We start from the raw sequence: 26088 nt of genomic DNA, 5'->3' as shown, positions 1-26088 counted from the left end.
TGTTACTACACAAATTCCTTTGTAATGTATATTACATTTTAGAACCTCATAATTTTTTTTCATTTCTTTTGCTTATATTAACTCTCTGATTTGGCTTTCAGATCACTCACAGATAGACAAATCTCTGAATTGTATATTAAATGGCATAAACACTCCCAGATAATTAAGGACAGTGATTTTAGCTTTCAGGAGCCTATCATGGCTCTACGCACTGTTATTTTGGAGATCCTGATGGAAAAACAAGTGGAGCTCTCTCAAAGAGAGTGCTTTAAAGACATTCTCACCAAACACCTTATAGAATTCTCTGTTCTGGCCCGAACTTTCAAGAACACTCAGGTAAATAGGATTTAAAATTATATCATCTCACCTCTTGGCCTTTCCTTTTATTATATAACAAAAAGCATGAGTGAATTAAGAAATTGAGAAATAGAGATCAATGTTGTATAGTATAGTATAATTAAGATTTCCTGTGTTAGGCAAACTTGAGTTTAAGCCTTGAACAAGGCAATTACCTTCTTTCAGCTACAAATTCTTGGTTAAATAAAGAGAATATACCTAACTTACTATATTGATAACAATTCAGTGATTTGACACCTTTAAGACAGTCCCTGACAAATAGTCACATTTTCATTGAATGGTAGTTACTGCTTTCATTATTATTAGTGGTAATAGTAGTAGTAGTAAAAGTATTTTTATTATTATTTGCCATTTTCATTTCAGCTACCTGAAAGGGCAATATTTCAAATCAAACAGTATAATTCAGCTATTTGTGGTGTCTCTGAGTGGCAACTAGAAGAAGCACAAGTATTCTGGGCAAAAAAGGAGCAGAGTCTTGCCCTGAATATTCTCAAGCAAATGATTAAAAAGTTGGATGCCAACTGCACAGAGGTTTTTTGTTTTGTTTTTATTTACTGAAATGATGTTATGTTGTTATGGAAAAAAAAAAACAAAACACTGCTATTCTTTAAAATATTTTAGTGGCATTTTTTTTAAATATTCTTTAAAATATTTTAGTGGCAATTTTATTAAAAATTTGAAATTACTCATCCATGAGTAAGATGTGATGTTTTGAAAAGGAGTCTTGAAAATATTTGAAAAGAAGTTTAGAAACTATTTTTCGTATTTACAAGTCAGTGAGTCCCACTTGTGATAGATTCATTGAATTTATCTCAGCATTAAGTCTGACTTTCGAAAGAATTCAAGAATGGTATATAGGCCGGGCATGATGCCATAGGCCTATAATCCCAGCAGCTTGGGAGGCTGAGGCAGGAGGATTGCGAGTTCAAAGCCAGCCTCAGTAATTTAGTGAGGCCTTAGGCAACTCAATGAGACCCTGTCTCTAAATAAAATACAAAAATGGGTTGGGGTTGTGGCTCAGGGGGGGAATAAACATAAAATACTTGCTGTAAATTTGAAAGAACAAGTACAGGGAGGGGTGCTGGGGATTGAACCCAGGACCTTAGGCATATGAGGCAAGCACTCTACCAACTGAGCTATATCCCCAGCCCCAGAAATGGAAATTCTTTTGAAAACAAAAGTATTTAAAAACTAAAGCAAGTTGGCTGGGGTTGTGGCTCAGTGGTAGAGCACTTGCCTGGCATCTGGGAAGGAAGGAAGGAAGGAAGGAAGGAGGGAGGGAGGGAGGGAGGGAAACACGGAGGGAGGGAGGGAAAGAAAGATTGTGCCCATCTGCAACTAAAAAATTTTTTTTAATTAATAAAGCAAGTTGGAACAGTTAGTTTGTCAATCCAGATGCTTTGAAATTATCACATCTGATATTTTATTTAACATCACCTGTTGGTTATTGCAAACATGTTTTTACTACTTTTGCTGTATTTCCAGCATATGATGAACAAAGGGGGTGCATTTATAGGAATCATTAATTTTTCAAAGATTTAACTTACCATTACCATGGTATTCCTCAGACCTGCTTAGTGATTCTCAGCCTACTGGACTTTTGGATGTTGGATGTTTGTGGGACATATCCTCCATTATTAGGGAATATATCATTATAACAAAGCATTGGATGTCAGTATGATGTATTAATTATTGTGTAACACTACAGGCCCTGAAGTAAAGGCTGTCTGTAGTTAGCTACTTTCTTTGTACCTCAGTTTCCTTACCTGTAAATTGGGGATAATAATAATATTCAGTTCATAGGATTCCTGTGAGGATTGAGTTAATATACATAAACTTGTTACAGATTGCCTGGCATATATAAGTACTCAATAAATTTTAGTTTCTTCAATGATAGTAATAATAACTTTAAAGTACAGATTGATTACTTTGTAAATTTACATACTTGGAATTATTAAAATAATTGGTGAAAGCAGACAAGGAGAAATATTTTTAATGTGCTTTTTCTCCCTACATGGAGGACATTTTTATATACTTATGATAATGAATTACATTTTACTATTTTATTTTCTTACACAGAATGATCCCAACCTAAAACTTATATACACAGAATGTCTGAGGGTTTGTGGCAACTGGTTGGCAGAAACTTGCCTAGAAAATCCTGCAGTCATCATGCAGACCTACCTAGAAAAGGTAAGCTTTTGGAGCAACTCTGTAAGACTGTTGTTGATCATGAATACATTTGATCTTTTATCAAGAACAATTGTCTTTCAAAAGCAAAAGTATGGATTTAAGTATTACATGAAAAACATGATGTGATTATCTTTAAATTTTAAAGAGCTTTTTGTTTTTGCACAGTTCTTTATAATTCAGTTGTTGTAGTTATTTCTACACTATCAAAAGTTGTTCTGAAATCAAGAAAATACATTATTAATTTAATTTAGCTAAATTAAATGTATTTAATATTATATATTTACATATATATGTATATATATACACATAAAAACTATGTATTTAATGTGGGATTACCTTGATCTGAGTGATTATTTAAATGCTTATAATATTTGTAAATATGTTTAAATGGATTGTATATTCTTGAAGGCAGTAGAAGTTGCTGGAAGTTATGGTGGAGAAAGTAATGAGGAGCTCAGAAATGGAAAAATGAAGGCGTTTCTCTCATTAGCACGATTCTCTGATACTCAATACCAAAGAATTGAAAACTACATGAAATCATCAGAATTTGAAAACAAGCAAGCTCTCTTGAAAAGGGCCAAAGAAGAAGTGGGCCTCTTAAGGGAACATAAAATTCAGACCAACAGGTAAATATGTGCCTACAAGTGATGATTTTGTGTTCACCAGCCGAGTAAACTGAACTTGTTTGTGTAAAAAAAAAAATTGGAATTTTTTTTTTTTTTTTTGAGAACTAAACTTTAGTTTGCTTACTTATAGACTGTCATGGCCCTACAGTGGTTAATCACAAATTAGTATTACATATTCTTTTATGAAGACTTTCTATCTTAGTTCTAAGGTTCTTGTAGAACATATAAATGTTAACTTTTTAGATTTTTTTGTTATAGTTGGAAAAAGAGATTTGTGTTAAAATTAAAAAACTTACCTGTTTTAATGTAATTAAATATCTTTATTTAAACCTGCCTTGAGTCTGTGTATTTTAGTATAAATAGAGGATCAAGCTAACTAAATAGCTTGAGTCTACTTTTTCCTTGGTTGCCTAGAAAGCTTATGAATTGTACCATTATGACAGAAGTAATTTTTTTCCCTTTATCTTTAGAAATATGCTTTTTCTCCTGGAATGAATATCTATTTATATCTATATCTATCTATCTATCTATCTATCTATCTATCTATCTATATATATATATATAGAGAGAGAGAGAGAGAGAGAGAATATATATATATAGAGAGAGAGAGAATATATATATAGAGAGAGAGAGAGAGAATAAATAAATATATATATAGAGAGAGAGAGAGAGAGAGAGATCACATATTTTTTTTTTTAGTTCTGTGAAATTTTATGGCTTTGTGTTTTACTTTAATTGTCCAATGCAAGATACACAGTAAAGGTTCAGAGAGAGCTGGAGCTGGATGAATGTGCGCTCCGTGCATTGAAAGAGGATCGTAAACGCTTCTTATGTAAAGCAGTTGAAAATTACATCAACTGTTTATTAAGTGGAGAAGAACATGATATGTGGGTATTCCGACTTTGTTCACTTTGGCTTGAAAATTCTGGAGTTTCTGAAGTCAATGGCATGATGAAGGTAAATCTTGTTCAATTCAACATTCAGGCTTGTGTTTTAAAAGGTACTTGATAAACTCCAAGTAACACAGGATTGTATGGAAGTCAGAGAATTTGTGTCAGTGTTTTCCCACATCTACAGTTACCACAGGAGAATACCTAAAATGGAGAGCTAGATTGGGGAATTTGGAAAGCAGTTAAGAAATTATATGATCACAAGTAGATTTTTTCCCTTAATTTTAGCTTTGGGGGATTATTTTCAAAAATGAATTACTTTTCCAATTGGAAAAACAATATTTTTAAAGAAAACAACGAGAAACCATACTTGTTTAGTTTTTATTTAAAAACCTCATATTTTAGTGATGATACCTAATATTAAAGATATGATGCCAAAATGTGTATGTTTGTTAACTTGAAGGTTAATAGTAAAAATGATTCTCCTAGACAAAAAAGTGATAAGACTTATAATAGATTCAACCAGTCTCTGCTGTAGTGCACACTAAATTCTGTTACTTTTGGTATATAGAGAAAAATAATTATTCCGTTTATTGCATTCCAGTTTCTCAGGAGTCAAGATCACAATAGTGCTCAGATCCACATTATCCTCCTCAGAGTCACTGGAATATAAACAGTGCCAACACTCCTTTTCTGAGTACAATTTAACGTAGGACCAAATGTTTTTACTTATGAATTATTTATATCCATTAGAAAGACTTGGCAGATAGCATAAGTGACAAAGAAAAAAATGTAGTTAGCAATGTTTTGTTAACAATCATTAGGTCATTCTAGTAGAAGAACTTTATTTTAGAATAATTTCTTTGCTTAGATATGAGAATATTTGAAATTTCTTTCTTAATTTGTAGAGAGATGGAATGAAGATTTCATCATATAAATTTTTGCCTCTTATGTACCAATTGGCTGCTAGAATGGGGACCAAAATGATGGGAGGCCTAGGATTTCATGAAGTCCTCAATAATGTAAGTAGATCTGAACATCAAAACACAATAATTGCTTTCTTGCATATTACTATATACTATGTAAAGTGTATATTACTCTTCCTCTCTAGGAAATGAAAATACAAATTTTAGTATTTTACAGAGGCTGTTATTCAGTCTCTCTCTTCATGTACCTCTCTGGTGCTTTCACACTCAGACATCCACCCATTGCCATGTATAGACAGTAACATGCCTTTTGATAGTTTAAAAAAAAAAAAACAAAAGTGGACTTCCTGCTTTTTTTTTTTTTTTTAATTTGTGCAAAACTAATAGTTTTTAATTTTCTGACAGCTCATCTCTAGGATTTCAATGGATCACCCCCATCATACTTTGTTTATTATATTGGCCTTAGCAAATGCAAACAAAGATGAATTTTTGACCAAACCAGAGACAACAAGAAGGAGTCGAGTAACTAAAAATGCACCTAAACAAAGCTCTCAGCTTGATGAGGTATTTCATTTGTAATATTCATTTTTTCCCAGATTATTTCTTTCCTAAGTATTGGGGATTTTTAAGAATTCATGTTGTTGATAGTATTTGGTTTTTAAATCTTTGGCTATTATGATAAAATTAGTTCAGAACTTCTGAATATTTTTCAAAGTATAGATAGCAGTTTTTTTCTTCGCAGCAGTGAAAAATAGGTTTTTGAAAGTTACCAAATATTGACACTTGAGATAATAATACTTTCCTTGTATTTCATTCATATGGTGACTATTTTGTTTGTCTCTGATGACTTACAGTTTTTCCATCATCAAGATCTGTGCATAAATTTTGTTTTTCTCATTGTTTTTATAATTCACTGTTCTTCGTTAATAGGATCGAACAGAGGCTGCAAACAAAATAATATGTACTATCAGAAGTAAGAGACCTCAGATGATCAAGAATATTGAGGCACTTTGTGATGCTTATATTATATTAGCAAACTTAGATGCCACTCAGTGGAAAACTCAGAGAAGTATGTTTGAAAGAATTAGTGTTGCTGCTCCTGTTTGACCTACACTGTTGTTCCTCAGTTTGCAGTTGTCACTAAAATCTCTTTATTTTTAAATACAGAAGGCATCAATATTCCAGCAGACCAACCAATTACCAAACTTAAGAATTTAGAAGATGTTATTGTTCCTACTATGGAAATTAAGGTAATTTACCATTAATTCTTGATTTTTTAAATTAAGCTACTTTATTAGATTGAACCTAATTAAAATAATATTTTTGTATATTCAAAAGTGGTTATATATTGAAAATTTTGTGGTTCACCTTAGAGATTGCATTGGATTGCATTAGATTCCCTTTGCCGAAGTCTTAAAATAAACAAAGGCTTCTACTTCCTTTTCCTTTGCCTTCTGTTTTACACCTTTTCCCTTCTGTTTTACATCTTTTGAAGGTCTGTAGCTGCTACCTTCACTGGCCAGAAGAAGGACAATTTTCATGTGCTTAAACCAAGACTAATTTTTGACTTAGAAAGAAAATTCCCCATTGTTTTTCCTTTAATTTTCTTTAAAAAGATTTGGTATTTGATAGACTTTATCAGCTGTGATTAAGTATTGCAATATGTATTAGACTATGTGATCATGATACATCTAGGTATGTCATAATGATCTTTTATTGCTAGACGCACTATGTTGACAGGGATATGTGTAATAATAAAGGTTATAGTTTAGAAAATGATCATGTTAAGTACATTGTAAATCTCCCCATTGAATCTGCACTTCAGTGCTTAGTACAGATTATCACTGAATTTGAACTATAGCTGCATCATGTGGATTAACTGATATCTTTCCAGCTATATCAGCTAAGTTAGTTAGCTGAATATATCCTGAAAAATACCAGATTTAATCACTGTCATCAAGAAAAATCCTTGCCACCCTTTTCAAAATGTACATGTTGTAAGGAATTTTGTTATTTCTTAGATGACTTAACATATGTAAGTAACAACACTTGGGTTCTGATTTTTCAGCAACTCTTTTCTAACTTGATGTGCCTTAGTTTTATTAAAAGTATTTAGGAAAATAAATTTAATGTTATCTATATGTAATTTTTTAAAACTTTCCAATGTAATATGTTCTTTCATTAAACAGAAAGTAAAGTTATAGTTCTCAACCAACAGCACAATGTCATTCATTCCTTTTTAATCTTAAAATTGCCATTTATAATTTATTTATGTTTAAATGCAAATAATGTATCTGACTTGTTTTCATAATTTTATACTTTTCATTAGGTGGATCCCACTGGAGAATATGGAAATCTAGTGACTGTTCAGTCATTTAAAACAGAATTTCGTTTAGCAGGAGGTTTAAATTTACCAAAAATAATAGATTGTGTAGGCTCTGATGGCAAGGAAAGGAGACAGCTTGTCAAGGTAAGAGTTCCCTTTGGGTTGTAACCTTTAGAGTATTAATGACATCAACATTTAAAAAAAAAAAAAACTCATTGATATCATTTCTGCTTTATTTTTTTGAATATATTTTTTTAATTGTAGTTGGACACAATACTTTCATTTTACTTATTTATTTTTATGTGGTGCCAAGGATCAAACCCAGGGCCTCGCCCATGTGAGGCAAGTGCTTTACCGCTGAGCCACAACCCCACCCTTTTCTGCTTTATGTTAAATATTTATTTTGAATAATTACAAGTGAGAAAAACTTGTGAAATAAAAATGCACTATTTTTTAGAACCACAATGTGCTTTCTATTTTTTTAAGTCTCTGAAAGACTATCATTATTATACAGTTGATTCAAGTAAAAGACTATACTTGTTAACATGCACAGACACAATGAGGTGAACAATTAACTTGTTTGTTGTGAAAAAATCTTTTGGTAGTTGTGGCTTATTTCCACGATTAGGACAAGTTAAAGACCTTTGCCTCAGTATACTGGGCTTGGCACTGTGCCAGATGCAGTTGCACCAGAAAGGTACAACAGTATTCCTCATTTTGTGTTTACTCAGGGATTCTTTGGTCCCTGCTAGAGAACAGTGAAGAGATAAGTACTCCTCCACTTAGGTATTTTGCAGTGTGCCCACAGGTGGGGAAATTCAGTTAGTTTGATTACAAAATAAGTTAGGGGAAACTTCTTTTTCCTATCAGTCTGCTTCCTCAGTGTTAGCTTATTCTAAATGAAAGATTAACGGTAGGTCTTAATTATTTAAGAGAGTGCTGGTGATCAGATTGACTTTTGAGTATATTTTTGTATCCTCAGATGACTTTTGTGTACATTTTGTAATAAAATGAACTGTGCTTATTTATTTATGTTTGATTATTCTGAAGGGCCGTGATGACCTGAGACAAGATGCTGTCATGCAGCAGGTTTTCCAGATGTGTAATACATTACTGCAGAGAAACACAGAAACTAGGAAGAGGAAATTGACTATCTGTACATATAAGGTAACTAGTTTGTATTCTGTTGCTTCACCAAGAAAATATGATTTTCTTTGGACAAAGAATCAGCAAATGTTTCTTTTTGTTGTGTTTTTTTTAAATTTAAATAATTCTTTATTTATATATGACATTGGAATGCATTATAATTCTTACTACACATATAGAGCACAGTTTTTCATGTCTCTGGTTGCATACAAAGTATATTTACACCAATTCATGTCTTTATACATGTACTTTAGATGATAATGTCCATCACATTCCACCATCATGTCTAACGCCATGCCCTCTCCTTTCTCCTCCCACCCCTCTGCCCTATCTAGAGTTCATCTATTCCTCTCATGCTCCCCCTCCCAGACGCAGGGTCTCTGGTTTTATTCCCTACTATAAATCACCCTCCGTACATCAAAGAAAACATTGGGCATTTGGTTTTTTGGGATTGACTAACTTCATGTCTTCATCTTCTCTAACTCCATCCATTTACCTGCAAATGCCATCATTTTATTCTCTTTTATTGCTGAGTAATATTCCATTGTGTATATATACCACATTTTTAATCCATTCATCTATTGAAGGGCATCTATGTTGGTTCCACAGTTTAGCTATTATGAATTGTGCTGTTATAAATATTGATATGGCTGTGTCTCTGTAGTATGCTGTTTTAAAGTCATTTGGGTATAGACTGAGGAGAGGGACAGCTGGGTCAAATGGTGGTTCCATTCCCAATTTTCCAAGAAATCTCCATACTGCTTTTCATATTGGCTGCACCAATTTGTAGTCTCCTACCAGCAGTGTATGAATGTACCTTTTTCCCCACATCCTCGCCAACACTTATTGTTGTTTATATTCTTAATAGCTGCCATTCTGACTGGAGATGAAATCTTAGAGTAGTTTTGATTTGCATTTCTCTAATTGCTAGCAATGAAGAATATTTTTTCATATATTTGTTGATTGATTGTATATCATCTTCTGAGAAGTGTCTCTTCAGGTCCTTGGCCCATTTATTGATTGGTTTATTTGTTTTTTGGTTTTTTTTGGCGTTTAGCTTTTTGAGTTCTTTATATAGCCCAGAGATTAGGGCTTTGTCTGATGTATGAGGGATAAAGATTTGCTCCCAAGATGTATTCATCTCACAGATTGTTTATTGTTTCTTTTGCTGAGAAGATACGTTTTAGTTTGATTCCATCCCATTTATTGATTCTTGATTTTAATTCTTGCGCCACAGGAGTCTTATTAAGGAAGTTAGGGCCTAATCCCACATGATGGAGATTAGGGCCTACTTTTCTTCTATTAGACGTAGGGTCTCTGGTTTTATTCCTAAGTCCTTGATTGATTTTGAGCTGAGCCTTGTGCATGGTGAGAGATAGTGGTTTAATTTCATTTTGCTGCATGTGGATTTCCAGTTTTCCCAGCTAGATCTGTTGTAATTTTATACATTTGGTGTCCTGTAAGCCTCTTGTATTTGATTTCTCAATTCATTCTTCATGTTTGGAAATTTTTCTGATATTATTTCATTGAAGAGATTGTATATTCCTTTGCTTTGTATCTCTGTGTGTTCATGTTATCCCATAATTATTGGAGGTTTTGTTTTTGGTTTCTTACAATCTTCACTGTGTGGTCAACTTTATTTTCAAGATTGTATGTTTTGTCTTCAATGTTTGAGGCTCTGTCTTCCAAGTGATCTAGTCTATTGGTGATGCTTTCTATTGAATTTTTATTTTGGTTTATTGTTTTCTTCATTTCAAGAATTTCTGTTTGGTTTATTTTCAGAATCTCTCTTTCTTTCTTGCAGTAATCTTTTGCTACCTATATTTGCTCTCTTTGTTGGAGTGATCAGTTGTTGCCTGTATTTGCTCTCTTATCCCTTTGTTGAAGTAATCAATTGTCACCTGTATTTGCTCCCTTATGTCACTGTTTGATTTGCAGATCATTTTAATAATGTACATTCTGAACTCCTCCTCTTGACATTTCATCTACTGTTCTGGCAATGGATTCTAATATTGTAATATCTTGGTTTGTTTGGGGCACTTTCTTCCCTTGTCTTTTCATGCTTTTTCTTTATCTTCCCCTATAGCAATGGGAATCCAAGGTGTTATAGTTTCTATCCTATAATCTTGTGGTGTCCCAGCAGGTTTCTGGTGTCTTGCCTTTAAAAAGGAGATCGATATTAATAGCACCCAATGCAAACAATATACAGCTTTAAACCAAATAGTTCCTGTTTAGACAATTACAGTTTTGTCACAATAAACAGAAATGATGTGTTCAGTTAATACCTGAAATATAAAGCAGGTTTGCAAAAGGATCTAAAGTTTCTACTGGTAGACAAAGAGAGAACTATAGAACACTAAAGAGAGACATTTAAAAAGACCCTAGAAGATGGAAAGATCTCCGATATTCTAGAATAGGAAGAGTTAATATAGTCAAAATGGCCATACTCCCAAAAGTGTTATACAGATTTCATGCAATTCCAGTTAAAATCCCAACAACATTCCTCATATAAATAGAAAAGGCAATCATGAAATTCATTTGGAAAAAAATAAAAGACCCAGAATAGCCAAAGCAATTAAATAATACACGGATAGCAGAAGATATCAGGGAGGAGATAAAAAAATTCTTAGAGAAGTACTTGAGCACGCAAACTGCTCTGTAATGAAATCATTAAACTGGATGAAGCTAGTTTCTGATGTGCATTCTAACCTACCACCTAAGCCAGCAAGCAGAAGTCAATAAACTTTTATGGGGTTCTGTAACCAAGCCATTCCTAGGAGCTAAATTACCAAAGCCCATTATAAGGTGTGCTTGACCAGCAAAACCTGAACTGACATTTGCTGCACAAGAAAAATAAAGTTAGTAAATGGGCCGTTAAATTTTCTGCTAAATCCATAGGCTTATATGTCATCTGAGAAGAGCCATACTTAGGTATCAATTAGAAAGGAAATTGTATCCTGCTTTGAACAATTAACACGAAGTCAAGCCATTCAAGCAAAGTTCAAAAAGCTAGCACTGTGAATGTTTAGAACTGTGCATAGTTCTGACAAGCTGTGGTGCACCGATACTTGAGTAAGCTGCTAGATTGACAGCACAGGGAGGGCAGATCTTACATCTGTGCTTCAACAGTTGGTTCCCAGCATATGTTCTAGGCCTCACAGGCAATGTTACCAAAATATTTTTGAAGAAATGTCTTAGTGTTCATCAAAAAGGCACAGCTGAAAAGGTGAGCTTTATGTCCTCAAATGCTTAGTTTCATTACCAGTTACCAATGAGTACTTCATTCTTAACCCTTTGATCTCTCTCTATTACATAGATCAAAAGGAGCAAAATGTGTAGGTTGCCTCTGCTCTTCACTGTCCTGCACCCTATTTTTCCTGTTCTGAGAATCTGGTAATGATCTCTCAGCCTCTGGCCCATCCATGAGTCTTGGTGTCCCTACATTCCATGGGTTTCCTTGAGTAAGGTCATAGCAATCTGGTACTTAAAAAAAAAAAAAAAATTATTAGAGGTAAATGAGAATTCCAATACACATACCAAAAATCTTTGGGACACTATGAAGGCAATGCTAAGAGGAAAGTTCATTGCATTGAGCTCATTCATTAAAAGAAGGAAAAAGTCAACAAATGACCTGACATTACATCTCAAAGACCTAGAAAAAGAACAAATCAACACCAAAAGTAGTAGAGGACAGGAATTAATTAAAATCAGAGCTGAGGGGCTGGGGCTGGGGCTCAGTGAAAGAGTGCTTGCCTGGCATGTGTGAGGCACTGCATTTGATCCTCAGAACCACATAAATATAAAATAAAGGTATTGTGCCCACCTACAACTAAAGAAATATATATGTAAAAATCGGAGCTGAAATCAATGAAATTGAAACAAAAGAAACAATTGAAAAAATTGGCAAAACAAAAAGATGGTTCTTTGAAAAAATAAATAAAATTGATAAACCCTTAGCCACCCTAATGAAAAGGAGAGCAATAACTCAAATTACTAAAATTCGTGATTAAAAAGGAAATATGACAGATACCATTGAAATACAGAAGATAATTAGAAACTATTTTGAAAATTTATACTCCAATAAAATAGAAAATATTGAAGACACAAATTTCTAGAGAAATATGATCTGCCCAAACCAAATCAGGAGGACATAAACAATTTAAACAGATCCATTTCAAGCAGTGAAATAGAAAACTCCATCAAAAGTCTGCCAACCAAGAAAAGCCCAAGACCAGACGGATTCTCAGCCAAGTTCTACAAGATCTTTAAAGAAGAATTAATACCAATACTCCTCAAATTATTCATTCAATAGAAAAGGAGGGAACCCTTTCATACTCATTCTATGCAACTAGTATCACCCTGATGCCAAAACCAGACAAAAACAGATCAAGGAAAGAAAACTTCAGGCCAATATTCCTAATGAACTGAGACACAAAAATTCTCAATGAAATTCTGGCAATTCGCACACAAAAACATATTAAAAAGATAGGATGAACCCCCTAGGGATGCAAAGTTGGTTCCATATACAAAATCAATGAAATGAATTCATCACATCAATAGACTTAAAAATCATACGATCATCTTAATAGATGCAGAAAAGGCATTTGATAAAATACATACCTTTTCATGTTCAGAACACTAGAAAAACTAGGGATAGTAGGAACATACCTCATCATTGTAAAAACTATTTATACTAAGCTCAAGGCCAGCATTATTCTAAATGGAGAAAAATTGGAGGTATTCCTTCTAAGAACTCAAACAAGACAGGGATACCCTCTTTCACAACTCCTATTTAATATAGTCCTTATTAAATATAAGACAAAAGAAATTAAAGGGATACGGATGGGAAAAGAAGAACTCAAACTATCACTATTTGCTTATGACATAATTCTATATTTAGAAGGTCAAAAAAAAACTCCACCAGAAAACTTTGAGAATTAATAAATGAATTCAGCAAAGAAACAGGATATAAAATCAACACCCATAAATAAAATGCATTTCTATACATCAGTGATGAACCCTCAGAAAAATTAGGAAAACTACTCCATTCACTATAGCCTCAAAGAAAATAAAATACCTGGGAATCAATCTAACCAAAGAGGTGAAAGACTTATAATGGAAACTAATGAATAGTGTTTAATTGTTGAAAAAAGGTTTACATTTAGCCTTTCAATCCTGCCTGTGCCAATATTTTTCTGTTCTATATGATGTGTATTTCAAAGTATTCTTCTTAGCATTCTGAGAGAGAAGCCATAATGTCCTAAGGCATTCACTGTATATAATGAATTAACGTCATTTCTCTTTAATTACAGTGATATAACTCTGTATCTTGGCAGAATTGAGAAAATAGCCGTCAGCATTTTTTTTGTGATACCACATGAAATACTGTGATGCTCAGTTGAGATAGGCTATTCTAGAGTTTTGTTTGGTTTTGGTTGGTTAGTTTGCTCTGGTTTGGTTTTACCAGAGAAAACACTGTTATTTGCCTTTTAACACTCCAACTATTTCTCCATCAACCAACATCCAGGTGAGACCCTGATCTCAAGTAGAAAAAAAAATAATCTATTTCTTTAAAGATTAATCTTTTTTAATGCTAGTTGTTTTTTTTTTTTTTTTTTTTTTTTTTGGTGGGATTTGTTATTTATTCATACATGCACAAAATGTTACACAATAAAATTTGGCCCAAATCACTCCCAGGTATTTCCCTTACCCTCGCCTCCTCCCTCCCCCTGGTTATGCTAGTTTTTAAAACATTTTCTTATTCATTGTATTTAATTACACATAACATTTAACAATAAAAAGTTGGTTATTTGAAAAAATAAATAGCTACACTAACAGAAAACTCAAATTACTAAAATTTATGATGAAAAAGGAAATATCATGATGGACACTACTGAAATACAGAAGACAATTAGAAACTATTTTGAAAATTTATACTCCAATAAAATAGAAAATCTCAAAGACATCTACAGATTTCTAGATACATATGATCTACCCAAAGTGAATAGGGAGGACATAAACAATTGAAATAGATCAATTTCAAGCAATGAAATAGAAGATGCCATCCAAAGCCTATCAACCAGGAAAAGCTCAGGACTAGACAGATTCTCAGCCAAATTCTACAAGACCTTTAAAGAAGAATTAATACCAATACTCCTCAAATTAGTCCATGAAGTAGAAAAGGAGGAAACCTTTCTAACTTATTCTATGTGACTAGTATCATCCTGAAGCCAAAACCAGACAAAGACACATCAAGGAAGGAAAACTTCAGACCAATATTCCTAATGAACAGAAACACAAAAATTCTCAATAAAATTCTGACAAATTGCATACAAAAACATATTAAAAAGATAGTGCATAATGATCAAGTGGGGTACATCCCAGGGATGCAAAGTTGGTTCAATATACGGAAATTAAATGTAATTCATCACATCAAAAGACTTAAAGACAAGAATCATACAATCATCTCAATAGATGCAGAAAAAGCATGTGACAAAATATAGCACCTCTTCATGTTCAAAACACTAGAAAAACTAGGCATAGTAGGAACATACCTCACCATTATAAAAACTACTTATGCTAAGCCCAAGGCCAGCATTATTCTAAATGGAGAAAAAAGCATTTCCAAAAACTGGAACAAGACAGTGATGTCCTCTTTCACCACTTCTATTTAACATAGTCCTTGAAACTCTAGTCATAGCAATCAGACAGATGGAAGAAACTGATATGAATAGGAAAAGAAGAATTCAAAACTATCACTATTTGTGGATGACATGATTCTATATTTAGAATATCCAAAAAGTTCCACCAAAAACTTTCTAGAACTCATAAATGAATTCAGCAGAGTAGCAGGATATAAAATCAATTACCGTAAATCAAATGTATTTCTATACATAAGTGTTAAATCCACAGCAAGAGAAATTAGGAAAACTACTCATTCACAATAGCCTCAAAATAAATAAATAAATAAAATACTTGGGAATCAATCTAACAAAAGAGGTAAAAGACCTATACAATGAAAACTTCAGAACACTAAAGAAAGAAATTGAAGAAGTCTTTAGAAGATGGAAAGATCTCCTGTGCTCTTGGATAGGCAGAATTAATGTAGTCAAAATGGCCATACTACCAAAAGTGTTATACAGATTTAATCCAATTCCTATAAAAATCTCAATGACATTCTTCATAGAACTAGAAAAAGCAATCATGAAGTCCCATTGTAAAAATAAGGGACCCAGAAAAGCCAAAGCAATCCTTTACAGAAGAGTAAAGCAGGAGGTATCACAATACCAGACCTTGAACTATACTACAGAGGATAGTAACAAAAACAACATATGGTATTGGCACCAAAATAAATATGTAGACCAATGGTACAGAACAGAATACACAGAGTCAAACACACATAAATACGGTTATCTCAAACTAGACCAAGGTGCCAAAAACATACATTGGAGAAAAGATAGCTATTCAACAAATGGTGCTGGGAAAACTGGGAATCCATATGTAGCACAATGAAATTAAACCTCTCTCTCTCACCCCTGCACAAAATTCAACTCAAAGTGGATCAAAGACTTAAGACACTAGAACTGAGACCCTGCACCTAATGGAAGGGAAAATAGGCCCAAATCTTTATCATATTGGCTTAAGACCTGACTTCCTTTATCAGACTCTGAAAGTGCAAGCATCAGTAAATGGGATGGATTGAAACTAAAAAGCTTCTTCTCAGCAAAGGAAACAACAAATGAAGAGAGAGCCTACAGAATGGGAGAAAATCTTTGCCACACACATCTCAGATAAACTAATCTCCAGGACATATACAGAACTCAAAAAACTTAACACCAAAAAAGCAAATAACCCAATCAATAAATGCCTAAGGAACTGAAGAGACATTTCACGGAAGAAACACAATCCATCAACAAACAAAAAATATTCATCATCTCTTGTAATTAGAGAAACAAAACTAAGATTTTTATCTCACTCTCATCAGAATGGCAGTTATCAAGAATACAAGCAATAGTAAGTATTGGCGAGGATATGGGGAGAAAGGTACACTCATACATTGTTAGTCGGACTGCAAGTTGGTGCAACCACTATAGAAAGCAGATTTCTCAGAAAACTTGCAATAGAACCACCATCTGACCCAGCTAACTCACTCCTCGGTTTATACCCAAAGGACTTAAAAGCAGCATACTATAATGATGCAGCCATATCAATGTTCATAGCTGCCCAATTCACAATAGCTTAATTCGTAAATGCCCTTCAACAGATGAATGGATAAATAAAATGTGGTGTGTATATATATACTACAATGGAATACTACTCAGCCTTAAAGAAGAATGAAATTATGGTATTTGCAGGTAAATGGATGGAGCTGGAGAATATCATGCTATGTAAAATAAGTCAAACCCTATGTAAAATAAGTCAAAGGCTGAATGTTTTCTTTGATAAGTGGATACTGATCCATAATGGGGGGTGGGGATGAAAGAACTTTGGATTGTGCAGAGGGGAGGAGAGGGAAGGGGAAGAGGTGTGGGGGTGGGAAGGATTGTGGAATGAAAGGAACATTATTACCTTATATACATGTATGATTACACTATCCATGTGACTCTACACCATCTACAGCCAGAGTAAGAAGTTTTGCTCCATTTGTATAAAATGTGTCGAAATGTATCCTACTGTCATGTATAACTGATTAGAAGAAATTAAAAAATAAAAAAGGAGAAAAGAAAAAAGTCATGAAATATAATTTGCTCTAATTTATTCCAAAGTACTTCTCCTTTCCCTCCCCTTCTCCCTTCTCCTTTCCTTCCCCTTCTCTCTCCTCCTGTTCCCTTCCTTCTACTCTATTGATCTTTCTGCTATTATAGTTTTTTTTTTTAATTAGTGCCTTGTGCATATGTATAATGGTGAGATTCACTGTGGTGTTATGTACATAGGTCGGATTCACGCCACTGTTGTTCCCTTTTCCCATCCCTACTCATTCCTCCCAGTCTCCTCATCTACTCCACTGATTGTTTATTTTGATGGAATCTCTCCTTTTTCCCCATTTTGGACTAGCTTTCACATATCTGAGAAAACATTTGACCTTTGACTTCCTAGGTCTCTCTTATTTAGTATGATTGTCTCCAGTTCCATCCAATTACCAGGATATGCCATAATTCTATTCTTTATGGCTAAGTAATACTCCATTATGTATATATACCACATTATCTTTATCTATTCATCTATTGAAGGGCACCTAAATTGGTTCCATAGCTTAACTATTGTGAATTGTGCTGTTATAAACATTGATGTGGCTGCATCCTTACATTATGCAATAGCGGTATAGCTGGAACATATGGTGGTTCCATTCCTAATTTTTTTGAGAAATTTCCATACTGCATTCCAGAGTTGTTGCACTAATTTGCAGTCCCACCAATGAGGTATGACTATATCTTTTTCCATACATCAGTGCCAACACTTATTATTATTTATATTTTTGATAATTGCCATTCTGATTGGAATGAGATGAAATCTCCATGTAGTTTTGATTTGCATTTCCTTAATCACTAGAGATGTTGAACATTTTTTCATGTATTTCTTGGCCATTTGTATTTGTTTTCAGAAGTATCTGTTGAGTTCTTTAACCCGTTTATTATTTGGGGTTATTTTGGTGGTGTTTTTTTAGTTTTTATATATTCTGGATATTAATGATCTGAGGTACAGGTGGCAAAGATTTTTCTGCTGTTCTGTGGGCTCTCTTGTCATGTTCTTTATTGTTTCCTTTGCTCTGCAGAGGCTTTTTAATTTGATGCCATCCACTTATTGATTATTGGTATTGTTTCTCAGAGAAAAATAAGGGCTTAATTTCCCCCCACCCCAGAACAAGATACTGATAGGGAGCAGTCAGTGGAAAGGAAACCTTAGATGGCCTATACTATAATGCAAAAATATTAATGTGATCAAGCATTAAAAGTCATAGCTAGCTCAAAGTCAAAGATAGGACAGGATTTCCTGGGAGGGAGACATTTAGAGGTAATTACATAGGAATCGAAATTAGTTGGAAAGGCCATGAGATCATTCATTCATTTGTTCAATAAATGTTAGCTTAAATGCCTATTATTGTGTTACTTATTCTGCCTGGTATCAGGGATAGAAAAGTCATAAAAAAATAGCTCTAGGCCTTAAGGATTTCTTATTCTTGACAAGGAAAATAGATAAAAAAATTCAAAGAACATCTTTAGGGGTGGTGTCTATGGTGTTATTGAGCTTCACAGCAGCAGGCCTGGCCTTAAAGAGGTCATGCGAGTTCCTGGAAAAATTAGATTGAGGCTTGTAAATCAGTCTTCTGATTCTTTTGCTCTTTGGACATCTAGCCTGCTTATGACACCCTGTTTTTCCTTTACTCAGTAAATGAAGACTTTTCACCTCATATATAGCCTTTTGTAGGGGCTGCTTCCTCATAAGGTGTGTTATATAGAATGCTAAGAGATATCTCAAACTCAATAATATAAAGTAGAACTCTTGATTAATCACTTAATTCTCAGAATACCCCAAACTGAAAGTAATCAGCTGAGGGGAATAGCACCACCTTTACTCACTTGGTTAGACAAAAGCCTAGGAGCCTTATTTTCTTTTCACTTTTATTATGGAAAATTTCAAAAATATACAAAAGGAGACCATACTGTATATATAATGTATACATATAATAAAAAGTGTATATATGTAACAGAAAATGTATATATGTAATAAAAAATGTATATATATAATGTATATATAAAAATGTTTATATAATGTATATAGAAACCTTCTTGTCCCAATCACCTACTTTAATAATTATTCATGGACGGTTTTGTTTCATTTCTACTTCTACCCACTTCTTCCCCCTCGCAATATTATTTTGAAACAATATGTCATATCATTTATAAATATTTTGGTGTATAGATCTGTAAGATAATGTGTCTTTTAAAAAACATAATTGTAATGTTGTCATAACTTCTAAAATACTTAGCAAAAATATCATCAAATATCAGGGATCATTTAACACTCCTCTCTTTCTCAAATCTTATGTCTGTTTCATCTGCAAGTCCTGTTGATTTACCTTCAGTAGAATCACTTTTCACCATCTCTGCCACTGCCTCCCTCCTCCTACAGTCACTGCTATCTATATACTATAACATCAAATTAAGCATTTACTTCTCTTGGCCCCCAAAACCTAATTCTAATTTGCACCAGTTAGAGTAATTCTTTTTAGAATGTCTAAGACAGAATTTGTCACTTATTTGTTCAAAACTCCTGATGAGTTCACATTATCCCTAAATGAAAGTGATTGTTTTCTTTCTCCAGCCTTATCCACCACACTCTCCATCTTATCTCTCGGTCTCTGCTTGTGGTAGAGGAATTATGTATACTTGACAATCTTTTTTTCAGTAGCACAGATACATCTTTTTTTTTTTTTTTTTTTAACCTTAGTGCTTTTGTACTTCATCTGCTTGGAATGTTCTTCCCCCAGATCTTGGCACTGGGTACCCCTCCCTTCATAATGTTTTCTGCTCCCGCGTTGCCTCCTCAGAGACCCCTTCTCAGACCATGTTGCTACTACTCATTTTTCTCTTTTTTAAAAATTTATGTTTTTTTCTTTTTTTAAACATTTTTTAGTTGTTGATGTACCTTTATTTTTTATTACTTTATTTCTGGTGCTGAGGATTGAACTCAGTGCCTCACACATGCCAAGCAAGTGCTCTGCCACTGACCCACAACCCCACAGTCCCTGTTTTTTTCTATTATATATATTATCTGGCACCATGGAACATTTATAAGTGTATGTCCTCTCTCTTTTAGAGAGCATAGTCTTCCTCTGTCTTGCTTATCACTCAAATCTCAATACCTCAGCATTGTGTGTAATACATAGTATATTGAGTCTCAATGAATGTATATTATGAAAATAATAATTGTGTCCTTAGGACACAAAACATAAAATAGTTCAACATATTTCAGTACATTAAACTAAAAATGTATAGAACTAAGAATATAAAGACAAGGGATCAACTGAGAAAATGAATATAATAATAACAAAGGATTGTTGTAATGCAAGGGATTTATATACAGAATATATAAAGAACTGTCACATGCTAGTAATAAAAAGATAATCCATTAGAAAAAAGGGAAAAAATACAAAATGGTAATTCATAAGAAGAAAACATTTGAGGGGCCAGTCAGCCTATCAAATGATACTGTGCTAGTCATCTAGAAAATACAAATTAAAATCACAATGTGATAAAATTATATACTCTTTTTTTAAAAAAAAATTTTGTAGTTGTAGATGCTAAGGATTGAAACCAGTGCCTCACATATGCTAGGCAAGTGCTCTGCCACTGAGCACCAGCCCCAGCCCCCAAATTATATATTCTTAAATTAGCAAAATATGAAAACCTAATAAGAGTATTGGGAAGGTCAAGGAATAACTCATTTGGTAGGTGTGCATATTGGTCCAATCACTTTGGATAGTACCTAGCAATATCTAATGAATTTGAAAATGCATATACCCTATTCACAAAGCTATTCAGTTCCTAGAAAAACTGAAATATGGTCACCAGAAGACTGCCATTGTATCAGTATTTCAGGATAATCTGGAAACAATGTAAATGTTAATGTGCAAACTGGGTAAATTGGACAATTGTATGTTTTTACAGTATCCAGTTGTGAAAATGATTAGCTTAGAGCTAAAGTAGCAGTATTGAGTAAAAAAAAAAAAGCAAATATATATACATACATATTGTAGAATGTATGTATATATGTAGATGTATGTACATACATCTTTATTTAAAGTTTGCAACTAGGTATGCATAGTCTAAATGAAAAATATACCAAAAAAATGAACTTTATAAACTAATTAACACTCATCTTGATGGTGGGGAGGGGCATGAGATTAGCAGAGTACAAAGGAAGCTTTATCTCCCAGGAAATTTGGGAAAAATCTTAGATTTGACATAGTTGTTTATGATGTAAAAGGATATTTGTTTATGTCACTTTTATACTCTATTATACCCCATAATTTTACAAAACAGCTGTCTCAGTAAATTTTCTTATTTTATGTTTAGGAATACATTTTCTTATGGTGAAGCTAATAAGATGTAAAGCAAGAAAATACATAGTTTCAGTAATTAAGGTATTTTAAAATTGAGACCACATTTATGGGTAAAAGTTTTCTAGGTGAAATTCCTCAAGTTTGATAATAAAAGTATAAGGGAAGCAGATGGACATGGTGGCGCACACCTGTAATCCCAGCTACTTGAGAAGTTGTGAGACAGGAGAATTGCAAATTTGTGACCAGCCTGGGCAACATAGTAAAATTCTGTCTCAATCAATCAATCAATCAATAAAGTGTAAGGAAAGCAAACTTAATTCCTCTCCTGTGAAGGGTACACATTGGGTATCAATAGCAGATAATGATGACTATAATTAAGAGGAATGATATCTCAGGAAATCATGAGGATTGAGAGATGGGTAGGTTCTTACAAGTATAAGCAAAAGTCTAGAAAATCATATTCTTGGAGGTTAAGTTCATTTCCTATTGTGTTCTTCCAAGGAACTTTGTCTCCTATGGAGAGAACTATTAATCCAACTTGGAAAAAATACTTTGCACTGACTGTTAGTTGAATGATCATCAATTGCTCCTTAATGGCCATCCATAATCAAAAGATATTTAATTTAATTTTAGGTGGTTCCCCTCTCTCAGCGAAGTGGTGTTCTTGAGTGGTGCACAGGAACTGTCCCTATTGGTGAATTTCTTGTTAACAATGAAGATGGGGCTCACAAAAGATATAGGCCAAATGATTTCAGTGCTTTTCAATGCCAAAAGAAAATGATGGTGAGTAGCACTCAAAAGTTATTGAAAAATTATTCATAGCTAAAGATAGCTAAGTTAAAAAAAAGTAATAGCACTAGGATGAAAGTGTATGAGTAAAAACAGAAAATTTTGAACTATGTGAAGTGCTAGCCCTTGTCAGATGAGAAATTTAAACATTATTCAGTAAAGCTAATTCTTAACAAACAAAATGCCAATTAAAATTTAAAAAGGATTATGTAATAATTTTCTATGAAATTGATAGAGATATTTGCCATGTCAGTGGCTATCTTGTCTGATATTTATTCACTGTATCAGCAACATTTATTGAATACCTCCTATCTACTTAGGTACTATGCTGAGTCTTCACAAATATTTTTGACTAATCAACATTCTCGTCCCCTGTGTAAAATGAGAAATTCCAAAATTTACTTTTCTCAAGGTCAACAACCTAATAAGAGAAGGTGTTTAAACCAAACTTTGTAAATAAGTGGGGTTTCCAGGCAGAAGACGCATATAAGCAACAGGAAGGAGGCATGTAAGACAGCATAGGAGGAGGAAGAGATAGATGAGATTGAAGTAGTAGTTGGTCAAAAAATGGAGGGTTGCTTTATGAAATGCTAAGAAGTTTGCACTTTACTTGTGGGCAATATAAGACTCTTGAGAGGGTAGTAATGTTGGATTTGCATTTTAGAAAAATAACTAACAGCTTTGTGGGTTGTGCTTTTGAAAAAGCAGATTGGAAGTCTGAGATGGAGTCTGAGCTAAGATTAAGAATGATAGGAATCAAGAATCATGGAGAGATGTAAGAAAAATTAAGGAGGCAGACCAGGTGCCGGAGGCAAGCCAGGCACGCCTGTAATCCCAGCAGCTTGGGAGTCTGAGGCAGGAGAATAGCAAGTTCAAAGCCAGCCTCAGCAAAATCTAGGCGCTAAGTAATTCAGCGAGACCCTGTCTCTAAACAAAATACAAAATAGGGCTGGAATGCCACTCAGGGGTCAAGTGCTCCTGAGTTCCATTCCTGGTACATCCCCTGCCCCCTGCCAAAAATAATAATAAAGAAGAGGCAGAACTGATAAGATTTGATGGCCAATTAGAAATGAGGCTGAAAAGCAGTGCCTCCCAGTTATCGTTGGGGTGACCAAGTGAATAGTGAGGCTGTTTGTCAAGATAAAAATAGAGAAGGTGGCTGAGGTTTTCCAAAGATGAAGAGATCGTTTGTTTGGATTTGGAAGTGATCCAAGTGAAGAGAAGGGGGCAGTTGAAGTAGCACATCAAGCTGGAGTTTGTACCAAAGATGCAGATTTATTCAGCAGACACAGAAGAGAGTTGAGCCCATTGAAATAGATAAGCTTTGCTTCAGAAAAGTATTATATAGCAGGAAGATGTTGGAGGACAGAGATCTGAGATAACATGTCAACTGCTTTACCATCCGTCAATGATTCTTCCATCCTTTCATCCTTTTCTGTTTCTTGTCACAACCGTAGTGCTGTGATGCCATCTGAAATTATCTGAGGCTACCTTTGGCATTTCTGTGTTTACTTCTATCTAGATTACAAGATCATTCAAATTAAACAACTGTCACTATTTATATTCCTCCTTCCCTTAAACCTAATATAAAAGTCCTGATTATTACTTGTAACTAATTTCTTCTCTGGCCACATTGTGAGTTTCTTGTATCTTGCTCATATTTTTATTGCTTCATGTCTATTATATTTTTCATTTAGAAACATAGTGGACATCAATTTACTTGGTTGAACACAGTATGAAGAAAATAATTTTACATGTGATCTATTTAAAGGAAGTACAAAGGAGGTCATTTGAAGAGAAATACGAGATCTTCATGAATATTTGCCAAAATTTTCAACCAGTTTTTCGTTACTTCTGCATGGAAAAATTCTTGGACCCAGCTGTTTGGTTTGAGAAACGACTGGCTTATACACGCAGTGTGGCCACTTCTTCTATTGGTAACTTTCTACATCTTAGTAGATTAGGACTCTTCTCTATTCTGAATTTCAAGGTGGTGATGGTAGTTTTTAAACTAGACTATCTTCTTCATTAGGTTGTGTTCATCCTGACTCTTGGTTTCTAACCATAACTTTTCATAGATTTTTTAGGACACTGGTTTCTCCATTTTATCTTGAATATGGCTTATTTTCTCTACCCTCAATAAATTATTTTTGAGACTTTCTTTTGAAAATAAAACCGATGATAATTTCATTTGACTTACTTTCTTGAGTTATTATTCTTTTATGCATAATTTCTATGGTACCATGGTACTGTCACCCAGTGATTGATGCTATTTAATAGAATCCTTTTTGACAATAGAAATTGTGATATATATTTAAATATTTAATATGTAACCTATATTTTGACTTTTTAATTTCTGAGAGATTGGAAAAACTAGATAAGCAATTAAGACAATGTGAAGCTCTCATCTACATGGAGAATCATTAATCTCAATTAAGTGATTTAGACTGTAAATTAAAAAGTAGACCTGCTAAGGCCAGAGCAGACCAAGGGCCTAGGCATCCCAACTCCACATCCTGTATTTTATTTTATTTAATTTTTTTGTAATACTACATGATATCTGTTATTGGATTAAAAGCATTTTAAGGAGCGGGGATTGTGGCTCAGTAGTGCAGAGCACTTGCCTGGCACATGTGAGACGCTGGATTTGATCCACAGTACCATATAAAAATAAATAAATAAAAATAAAGGTATTGTGTGCATCTATAACTAAAAAAAAACATTTTTAAAAAAAATGCTTTTTAAGACATGCTGTCATCTCTCTTAATTTTTTAAGAAATTTTTATTCTTTTCAGTCACACATGACAATGTATTTTGACGTATTTTACATGTATAGACTGTACCTTCCTATTTTTATGGTTGTACATAATGTGGAGTTACATTGCTTGTATATTCATAAAAGAACATAGGAAAGTTATGTCCAATACATTGTCTGTCATATTTCCATCCCCACTTTCTTCCCTTCATTCTACTTTGTCTAAGTCAGTAAACTTCTATCATCTCCCACCCCACCCCTCTCCCCTTCTTGTGAGTTGGTGTCTGCATATGAGCAAGAACATTAACCTTTGATTTTTGGGGACTGGCTTATTTCACTTAGTATGATAGTCTCCAGTTCCATCCATTTACCAGCAAATGCTATAATTTCATTCTTTATGGCTGAGTAATAGTCCATTGTGTATATGTACCACATTTTCTTTATCCATTCATCTGTTGAAGGGCATCTACGTTGGCTCCATATCTTAGCTATTATGAATTGAGCTGCTATGAACATTGATGTGGCTATGTCACTGTAGTATGCTGATTTTAAGTCCTTTGGGCATAAACCAAGGAGAAGGAGAATAGGGTTAAAAGGTGGTTCCATTCCAAATTTTCTAAGGAATCTCCATATTGCTTTCCAGAGTGATTGCACCAATTTGCAGTCCCACCAGCAATGTATGAGCATATCTTTTTCCCTACATCCTCGCCAACATTTATTGTTACTTGTGTTCTTGATAATTGCCATTCTGACTAGAGTGAGATGGAATTTCAGTGAGTTTTAATTTGCATTTCTCTAATTGCTAGAGATGCTGAACATTTTTTTCATATATTTGTTGAGCAGTTGTATTTCTTCTGTGAAGTGCTTATTCAGTTCCTTCAACCATTTATTGATTGGGTTATTTGTTTTTTGAGTTCTTTATATATCCTGGAGATTAATGCTCTGAGGTACAGGTGGCAAAGAGAGAATAGGCTCTCTCTTCATGTTCTTGACAGTTTCCTTTGTTGTGAAGAAGCT

General features: G+C 33.8%; 1 protein-coding gene across 5 annotated transcripts in view; it reads left to right on the top strand.

Annotated features, from left to right (window-relative positions):
* Positions 1–26088, top strand: part of Atm (ATM serine/threonine kinase) — a 154059-nt gene that overhangs the window by 116199 nt on the left and 11772 nt on the right. For 3 of the 5 annotated variants that reach the window (XM_058586520.1, XM_046466355.2, XM_046466346.2), the window contains exons 46-58: positions 102–336; positions 721–888; positions 2437–2550; positions 2959–3176; positions 3926–4133; positions 4975–5088; positions 5398–5556; positions 5923–6061; positions 6160–6242; positions 7322–7462; positions 8369–8485; positions 22161–22310; positions 24088–24253. In XM_058586520.1, coding sequence (XP_058442503.1) covers positions 102–336; positions 721–888; positions 2437–2550; positions 2959–3176; positions 3926–4133; positions 4975–5088; positions 5398–5556; positions 5923–6061; positions 6160–6242; positions 7322–7462; positions 8369–8485; positions 22161–22310; positions 24088–24253 — 2012 coding nt within the window. The remainder of the gene's footprint in view (positions 1–101; positions 337–720; positions 889–2436; positions 2551–2958; positions 3177–3925; positions 4134–4974; positions 5089–5397; positions 5557–5922; positions 6062–6159; positions 6243–7321; positions 7463–8368; positions 8486–22160; positions 22311–24087; positions 24254–26088) is intronic. The other 2 variants (XM_058586522.1, XM_058586524.1) reach the window with 2 other exon arrangements.

This window comes from Marmota monax, unplaced genomic scaffold, assembly GCF_021218885.2.
Source record: "Marmota monax isolate L192 unplaced genomic scaffold, Marmota_monax_Labrador192_F-V1.1 WCK01_AAM20220418_F8-fsc00045, whole genome shotgun sequence".
In the NCBI taxonomy this organism is placed as follows: Eukaryota; Metazoa; Chordata; class Mammalia; order Rodentia; family Sciuridae; genus Marmota; species Marmota monax.
This window is presented reverse-complemented; position numbering and strand designations above follow the sequence as displayed.